Here is a 10,000-nt window from a genome sequence, read left to right as displayed (position 1 = left end):
CCATCCATCCATCCATTTCCTACCGCTTATTCCCTTTCGGGGTCGCGGGGGGCGCTGGCGCCTATCTCAGCTACAATCGGGCGGAAGGCGGGGTACACCCTGGACAAGTCGCCACCTCATCGCAGGGCCAACACAGATAGACAGACAACATTCACACTCACATTCACACACTAGGGCCAATTTAGTGTTGCCAATCAACCTATCCCCAGGTGCATGTCTTTGGAGGTGGGAGGAAGCCGGAGTACCCGGAGGAAACCCACGCATTCACGGGGAGAACATGCAAACTCCACACAGAAAGATCCCGAGCCTGGATTTGAACCCAGGACTGCAGGAACTTCGTATTGTGAGGCAGACGCACTAACCCCTCTGCCACCGTGAAGCCCCTATATAAATCAACCATTTATAAATACATGTCAGTAGGCTAAATGAACCTCTTCAACATAACATTTAACTATGTATAATGTAGCGGCTGGCTACGAGGTGTTAGCCAATGACTTTGGCTGGGGGGCGGGACTTCCGGGAGAGATAGGAAAGTGACGTTTTCGACAGGAAGTGAGAGTTCGGGTTGTCCCGGGAAAAGCGTTAGAGACATGAGAGATGTTGTGTGATTGTATTACATCTTGTGCAATAAAGACAAGACAAACAAAGAAGTTTTATGAGCCTACATTCCTGGGATTATTACAATATATATTTCAGAATTGGTTCAACCGCCACCCGCCCGAATCTATTTAAAATCTATTTTTTCGTCATGTCACCCGCCCGACCCGCGGTTTATCCGCAGACTCCGCGGTTGTGACCGCAAACCGCGCATCTCTAATATATATATATATATATATATATATATATATATATCAGAAATGTCCGATGAGGGCTTTTTTGCCGATATCCAATAATCCGATATTGTCCAACTCTTGATTACCGATTCCGATATCAACCAATACCGATATATACAGTTGTGGAATTAAAACATTATTATGCCTAATTTTGTTGTGATGGCCCGCTGGATTAATTAAACAATGTAACAAGGTTTTCCAAATTAAGACAACTACTTCAACTCAAGTTATGGAAAAAAATGCCGACATGGCATTGCCATATTTATTATTGAAGTCACAAAGTGCATTCTTTTTTTTAACATGCCGCAAAACAGCAGCTTGGAATTTGGGACATGATCTCACTGAGATAATCCTGATACCCACTACAGCAATGGGAAATACTATACTTTGACTTTTACAAAGTGCATTATTTTTTTGGGTTTGTTTTAAACATGCCTCAAAACAACAGCTACACAAACAATGAAGGCACACAGCTACAGTCCAGAGTATACTAGAGTAATAAAGTAAACAATAACATCGTCCTCTTTTAGTACAGTGGTTCTCAAATGGGGGTATGTGTACCCCTGGGGGTACTTGAAGGTATGCCAAGGGGTATGTGAGATTTTTTTTTTTAATTCTAAAAAATAGCAACAATTCAAAAATACTTTATAAATACATTTATTGAATAATACTTCAACAAAATATGAATGTAAGTTCATAAAATGTGAAAAGAAATGCAACAATGCAATATTCAGTGTTGACAGCTAGATTTTTTGTGGACATGTTCCATAAATATTGATGTTCAGGGTATCTTTTTTTGTAAAGAAATGTTTACAATGAAGTTCATGAATCCAGATGGATCTCTATTACAATCCCCAAAGAGGGCACTTTAAGTTGATGATTACTTCTATGTGTAGAAATCTTTATTTATAATTGAATCACTTGTTTATTTTTCAACACATTTTTTGTTATTTTTATATCTTTTTTTCCAAATAGTTCAAGAAAGAACACTACAAATGAGCAATATTTTGCACTGATATACAATTTAATAAATCAGAAACTGATGACATAGTGCTGTATTTTTTCCAACCAAAAATGCTTTGCTCTGATTAGGTGGTACTTGAATTAAAAACATGTTCACAGGGGGTACATCACTGAAAAAAGGTTGAGAACCACTGCCTTAGTAGACTGCCTGGTATACTGAATAACACAAAATTATAAACTGGGGACAATCTGCCCTGCTCTAACGTATTTGTATGAGTAACACAAATGTGCTGCAAGTTGGTGGTGAGTGCTTGAAGTGGCCTAGCAGTCAGCCAGAGGTTCTGAAATGCTGCGTTGAGACAGGGCACCTCCGTTCACTGCAAGCTGCTTTTGGTGTTTGCTTTTCATCCACCTTCGACTTGTATTTATCGTGTATCTCCTTATGACTCTTGAAGAGGTTGGAGATCAAATTGCTTGTATTAAAGGAAGTCGTCTTGGTTTCTCCTCGTATAACCAGCTTTTTGAAGTCATTGCAAATTGCCATTTTTTTCTATCCGTCAGACACACTTTAAAATAATCCCAAACCATAGACATGCTGTCATTAGTCAGTCACCGAGCGAGCTCACTTTTTAGCCACGTCTACAGCACTTGCAACAATGAGCTCTTGTTGTTATGCTACGCTCGCAGCGGTTTGATGAGGTCATCAAGCGTCGCCAGTAAACCACTCATGTTGCAGTCGTCAACTCCTGTGTTGTGTGTGGGAGAGGGGAGAGCGGAGGGGCTGCTGACTGGAAAACGCAACTGCTCTGTACTGTTCCCTATGTCTGTGATTTACCGGATAAGTACCGCTCCGTACAGCGGCGTTTTATAAGTCATTAATTTTACTTTTTGAAACCGATACCGATAATTTCCGATATTACATTTCAAAGCATATAACAGCCGATAATATCGGCTGGCTGATATTACCAGACGTCTCTAATATATATATATATATATATATATATATATATATATATATATATATATATATATATATATATATATATATATATATAAACTGGCAAGACCGACTGTGATGCAACAGGGTTTATTGAAATAATAAACGAGTGTCAAACCAGCTACAATGCGTCCTGATTAATATGTAATATCACCCCTATTATTTATATATATATATATATATATATATATATATATATATATATACACAGTATATATATATATATATATATATATATATATATATATATATATATATATATATATATATATATACAGTATATATATCCATCCCATCCATTTTCTACCGCTTATTCCCTTTTAGGGTCGCGGGGGGCGCTGACGCCTATCTCAGCTACAATCGGGCGGAAGGCAGGGTACACCCTGGACAAGTCGCCACGTCATCGCAGTATATATATGTATATATATATATACATATATATATATATATATATATAAGGGCTTCACGGTGGCAGAGGGGTTAGTGCGTCTGCCTCACAATACGAAGGTCCTGCAGTCCTGGGTTCAAATCCAGCCTCGGGATCTTCCTGTGTGGAGTTTGCATGTTCTCTCCGTGAATGCGTGGGTTCCCTCCGGGTACTCCGGCTTCCTCCCACTTCCAAAGACATGCACCTGGGGACAGGTTGATTGGCAACACTAAATTGGCCTTAGTGTGTGAATGTGAGTGTGAATGTTGTCTGTCTATCTGTGTTAGCCCTGCGATGAGGTGGCGACTTGTCCAGGGTGTACCCTGCCTTCCGCCCGATTGTAGCTGAGATAGGCGCCAGCGCCCCCCGCGACCCCAAAAGGGAATAAGCGGTAGAAAATGGATGGATATATATATATATATATTTCGGACACGTCTGGTTTACGCGTTTGAACCGCATCTTTAATTGGGTTACAAAAACATTCCAAACAGTATCACAGAATCCAGTTTGAAAACACCCATATATACTGTATATATATATATATATATATATATATATATATATATAAATATATATATATATATATATATATATATACACAGTATATATATATATATATATATATATATATATATATATATATATATATATATATATATATATATATATATATATATATAGTATATATATCCATCCCATCCATTTTCTACCGCATATTCCCTTTTAGGGTCGCGGGGGGCGCTGGCGCCTATCTCAGCTACAATCGGGCGGAAGGCAGGGTACACCCTGGACAAGTCGCCACCTCATCGCAGTATAGATACATATATATATATATATATTTCGGACACGTCTGGTTTAAGCGTTTGAACCGCATCTTTAATTGGGTTACAAAAACATTCCAAACAGTATCACAGAATCCAGTTTGAAAACACCCATATATACTGTATATATATACACAGTATATATATATATATATATATATATATATATATATATATATATACAGTATATATATCCATCCCATCCATTTTCTACCGCTTATTCCCTTTTAGGGTCGCGGGGGGCGCTGGCGCCTATCTCAGCTACAATCGGGCGGAAGGCGGGGTACACCCTGGACAAGTCGCCACCTCATCGCAGTATATATATATATATATATTTATATATATATATATATATATATATATATATATATATATATATATATATATATATATATATATTTCGGACACGTCTGGTTTAAGCGTTTGAACCGCATCTTTAATTGGGTTACAAAAACATTCCAAACAGTATCACAGAATCCAGTTTGAAAACACCCACAATATTAAATACATTAACATGCAATGTTTGCTGTGGTACAACATATTCCAGAACTTTGGAAAGTCCACTCATGTTTTTGGTACGTTTGATCCATTCACAAGCTTGTGTGTCAGCAGGGCGTCCATCCAGGAGCCACAATCCATCCAGGAGCCACAATCCCGACACACGGCGATCAAGGATGTCTCCGCCCGGCCACCTCGCCGCATGTCAGCAGTGCCTCAGCAGAGCGAGCTTCCGCCGAACAACATCTGCGCGGACACCATGTTTATGGGTCAGTTCCACTGACCTACTATATTCTTAAGAATGAGCCATTGCTTGTATCTCACAAATGTATAAATGTATATATACGTGTATATATATATATATATATATATATATATATATGTATCTCACACATTTATAAATGTATATATACGTATATATATATATGTATCTCACACATATATAAATGTATATATACGTATATATACTGTATGTATATATATATATATATATATATATATATATGGATCTCACACATATATAAATGTATATATGTATATCACACATACAAACTTTTGTATATAAATGTATATATGCATGTATGTATCTCACACATATATAAATGTATCACTGTTTATATGTATCTCACACATATATAAGAGAAAGGTCAACACAGGTTAATGTTGTGGTCACCATAGCGCCATCCAGGGAGACGTTCAGCCTCGTCCTGATGAGAGGCTCTGGTGACACATTTTGTCAGACTACTCCTTCAAACGCCTTAATAAAAACCAAGTGATACATATAAGTATGTTTCTGCTCCCAGCAGAGCTCCAGGGACTTGCTGGTGAGTTAGTTTCTCTTCATAACTGCGCTTTTCATGGGAGGTCACCATGGCAACCAGTCAATAACACTTGCCACTTCCCTGCTTAAATGTCACCAGTCAGGCATATTTGCCTTTTTTCATGTCTTTGTTCAGCAAACAAACACAAGACCGGGGGACAGAATCTGGCTTTTAGAATTTCGATGTGGGATCAGAGCCAAAACGGAGACCTTGGTAGCATTGGCGGTTCTAGAAAACCAACACAAGACTGGGGAAAAAAATCCACCCGGGAATTTGGATGTGGGATCAGAACCTTACTGGAGGTTGTGCTGTCAATGGTGGTTCTAGAAAACCAGCACAAGACTGGGGGGACAAAATCCACCCAGGAATTTGGATGTGGGATCAGAGCCAAAATGAAGGCTCTACTGTTACTGGCGGTTCTAGAAAACCAACACAAGACTGGGGGACAAAATCTACCGATTCATTTAGATTTGGGATTGGAGCCTAAATGGAGGTTGTGCTGTAGGTGGCAGTTCGAGCAACAAACCAACACAATACCAGGTGACAAAACCCATCTGGGAATTTGGATGTGGGATCAGAACCAAAATGGAGGTTGTGCTGTCAGTGGTGGTTCAAGAAAACCAGCACAAGACTGGGGGGACAAAATCCACCCAGGAATTTGATGTGGGATCAGAGCCAAAATGAAGGCTTTACCGTTACTGCCGGTTCTAGAAAACCAACACAAGACTGCGGGACAAAATCTACCAAGGAATTTAGATTTGGAATCGGAGCCTAAATGGAGGTTGTGCTGTCGGTGGCGGTTCGAGCAACAAACCAACACAAGACCGGGTGACAAAACCCATTCGGGAATTTGGATGTGGGATCAGAACCAAAATGGAGGTTGTGCTGTCATGGGTGGTTCAAGAAAACCAACACAAGACTAGGGGGGACAAAATCAACCTAGGAATTTGGATGTGGTATCAGAACCAAAATGGAGGTCCTGCTGCCAGTAGCAGTTCTAGAAAACCAACACAAGGCTGGGGGGACAATATCCACCCAGGAATTTAGATGTGGGATCAGAGTCAAACTGGAGGCTCTACTGTCACTGGCAATTCTAGAAAACCAACACAAGACATGGGGACAAAATCTACAGAGGAATTTAGATTTGGGTTTGGAGCCAAAACGGAGGCCGTGCTGGCGGTGGCGGTTCGAGCAACAAACCAACACCAGACAGCGTGACAAAACCCATTCAGGAATTTGGATTAGGGGTATAAAACAGAATAGAGGCAGTGTTATAATTGGTGGTCCTAGATAACCAACAGAAGACTCGGGAAAAATCCACCCAGGAATTTTGATGTGGTATCAGAACCAAAATGCAGGCTGTGCTGGCAGTGATGATTCTAGCAACAAACTAACACAAGACTGGGGGACAGAATCCGTCCAGGAATTTAGATTTGGTATCAGAACCAAAATGAAGGCTGTACTGTCCGTGGCGGTTCAAGCAAACCAATTCAAGACTGGGGAAAAATCTACCCAAGAATTTGGATGAGGTATCAGAGCCAATATGGAGGCCCTGCTAGCAGTGGCGTTTCAAGAAAACTAACACGTGACCAGGGGACAAAATCTACCCAAGAATTTGGATTTGGAAGCTGAGCAAAAATGGAGGCCCTGCCAGCAGTAGCGGTTCTAGAAAACTAACACAAGACTGGGTGACAAAATCCACCCTGGAATTTGGACGTAGGATCAGAGCCAAAATGGAGGTTGTGCTGGCAGTGGCGGTTTTAGAAAACCAACACAAGACTGAGAAACAAAATCGATCCTGGAATTTGGAAGTGGTATCAGAACCAAAATGGAGGCCGTGTTATCAGTGGCGGTACTAGCAATACCTACACAAGACTGGGGAACAAAATCCACCCAGGAATTTGGATTTTGGATCAGAGCCAAAATGGAAGCTGAACTGTCAGTGGCGGTTCAAGCAAAGTAACACAAGATTGGGGGAAAAATTCATCCAGGAATTTGGATGTGGTATCAGAACCAAAATGCAGGCCGTGTAATCAGTGGCGGTTCTAGCAACAAACCAACACAAGACTGGGGAACAAAATCCAAAGAGAAATTTGGATGGGGTATCAGAGTCAAAATGGAATCCGTGTTATCAGTGGCAGTTCTAGAAAACCAACACAAGACCAGGTGACAGTTACCTTACCCTGGATAAATGAAGATTAAATAAATACACAAAGTAGAAATATACTTCATTACCCAGCAGGCTTCACGCTGTAGACAAGTAGGACGACAATTGTGGTACCGGAGTCAAAATGGAGCAGTAGGAATATTTTCATCCTTCCATTGTTATTGACCAATGAAATGAAGAACGTGTGGTGTGCTCCACCAGTGGGTGGATGGACCAAGGACAACCCCTCATGTCCGGTGGAGCAGTTCTCTCTTGAGTACAACGAGTGGAGGACAGCAGCTCGCGTGGTCAACCAACGAGGCAACATGGCCGTAGGCACCCTGGACGGCAAGATCTACGCTGTGGGTGGAGAGGACAATGTGCGGTGTTACAACAATGTAGAGAGGTAAGTAAAACCACCCCCCCCCCCCCACCCCCCAAATGTGTTGATGAAAACTACAACGAAAATGTACGTTACAATCAAACAGCTGGTGTGTAGGAAGCACAATACTTACAGTACAACCACTTTTTGGGGCGCAACAAAAGGTACCAAGTCCCGGTACCTGGAAACTGATACTGGTATTCAACGGTACCGATTTACAGTAATTGTGTGTGCGTTAATAAATATTGATTGTTCTAAAAAAAATGTATTGCAACTTTTTAAAAATGAACCAATTGTGTCAAGTTGTTATACATTGTTTTATTATTGCATTTCTGACTCTATTTTTTTTTTAAATACATTATTTTTTTATTGTATTAATTAAAAATTGCCACAAGTAAGAATCTCGATTAATTCAATTTTTATTTTATTTTTATATTTTTTCACTCCATTAACCAATAATGCTTTTTTATGACCAAGACTACAAAGGTCTAATTTGCCATTATGGGAAGCTCCAAATGTTGCTACACATGTTACTGAACACCAGAGGTCAGCATTATGGCAGAAATGACTTGTGGCCTTGTCCACAACATGAATTGTTTGGGACACACACACACACACACACACACACACACACACACACACACGCTCAAAGCTTGGCTCCCACACTATTAGACAGCTTGAGTGAGTTGGCCACCCTCCAGTTCCCACAGAGTGGCACTTCTTTGCGAAATGAGCCTTAATGATGATCTTGTAGTTGGGAAAGACCTCTTCCTGCCCACCATCATTTTTTACTCCATCCTCAGGGATGATTACAGCGATTTGTTGATCAATGTCTTTTAATGCTGATCACAGAACACCAAATCCCCGACGAGCGACACTTCAGTCCTAAGGCCAACAAGTTAGCAGCTAAATATGTGTTTCCATACGCAGTGTGGAGCCGTAACCCTAAGATCATTTTAATCACCTCCCTTACAACACATTGTCTTAGTCTCTCAACCATCATTATCACTGGAGGACGAGGCTAAACGTGCAGCACACCGAGAGCATGCATGCTAATAGCTAAGCTAGCCGCTAAGCTAGCGTTAAACAACAACAAGAGGTAAGTGCTTTGTAAACTTTAAGAAGTGTAGGTTGTAGTAATTCTGGAGGTATTAACAGGAAATGAATGAGTATATTAATAAGAGTATATTAATAAGACGATAATACAAGAAGTGTGTCAGTATTGTCACAGTCCGTACACCACCCGTAAGAGGAGGGTACATTCATACCTAAATCGGAAGTGTCGATACCAGTATATGATTGATAGTAGATAGATAAGGTTCATATTGTATTATGTATACATATATATATAGGGCAGGCTTCACGGTGGCAGAGGGGTTAGTGCGTCTGCCTCACAATACGAAGTTCCTGCAGTCCTGGGTTCAAATCCAGGCTCGGGATCTTTCTGTGTGGAGTTTGCATGTTCTCCCCGTGAATGCGTGGGTTCCCTCCGGGTACTCCGGCTTCTTCCCACTTCCAAAGACATGCACCTGGGGATAGGTTGATTGGCAACACTAAATTGTCCCTAGTGTGTGAATGTGAGTGTGAATGTTATCTGTCTATCTGTGTTGGCCCTGCGATGAGGTGGCGACTTGTCCAGGGTGTACTCCGCCTTCCGCGCGATTGTAGCTGAGATAGGCACCAGCGCCCCCCGCCACCCCAAAGGGAATAAGTGGTAGAAAATGGATGGATGGATGGATATATGTACATATACGTGTGTGTGTATGTATATATATACGTGTATATGTATATTTATATACATATATATATATATATATATATATATATATATATATATACATATATGTCTGTATATATGTATGCGTTTAAATGTTTTTATACACACATATATACATATATTCACATACCTATTTATTTATGTATATATTCATACACACAGATATATGTGTGTATGTATGTATACATATATACATACATACATACATACATATATATTTATATATATATATATATATACATACATACATACATACATACATATATATATATTTATATATATATATATATATATATATATATATATATATATATATATATATATATATATATATA

The 10,000-nt window shown here is 39.8% G+C and overlaps 1 protein-coding gene across 1 annotated transcript in view; it reads left to right on the top strand.

Moving 5' to 3' along the window:
• The window catches only part of si:ch73-29c22.1 (kelch-like protein 20), a 32,062-nt gene that overhangs the window by 2,608 nt on the left and 19,454 nt on the right, over nucleotides 1-10,000 (top strand). The window contains exons 2-3 of the mRNA XM_061906105.1: nucleotides 4,654-4,808; nucleotides 7,729-7,912. Of these exons, the coding sequence (XP_061762089.1) occupies nucleotides 4,654-4,808; nucleotides 7,729-7,912 (339 nt within the window). The remainder of the gene's footprint in view (nucleotides 1-4,653; nucleotides 4,809-7,728; nucleotides 7,913-10,000) is intronic.

The sequence above is a fragment of the Nerophis ophidion genome, linkage group LG07 (assembly GCF_033978795.1).
Source record: "Nerophis ophidion isolate RoL-2023_Sa linkage group LG07, RoL_Noph_v1.0, whole genome shotgun sequence".
Lineage (NCBI taxonomy): Eukaryota > Metazoa > Chordata > Actinopteri > Syngnathiformes > Syngnathidae > Nerophis > Nerophis ophidion.
Note: the sequence above shows the minus strand (reverse complement) of the source record. Positions and strands in the feature narration are given on the sequence as shown.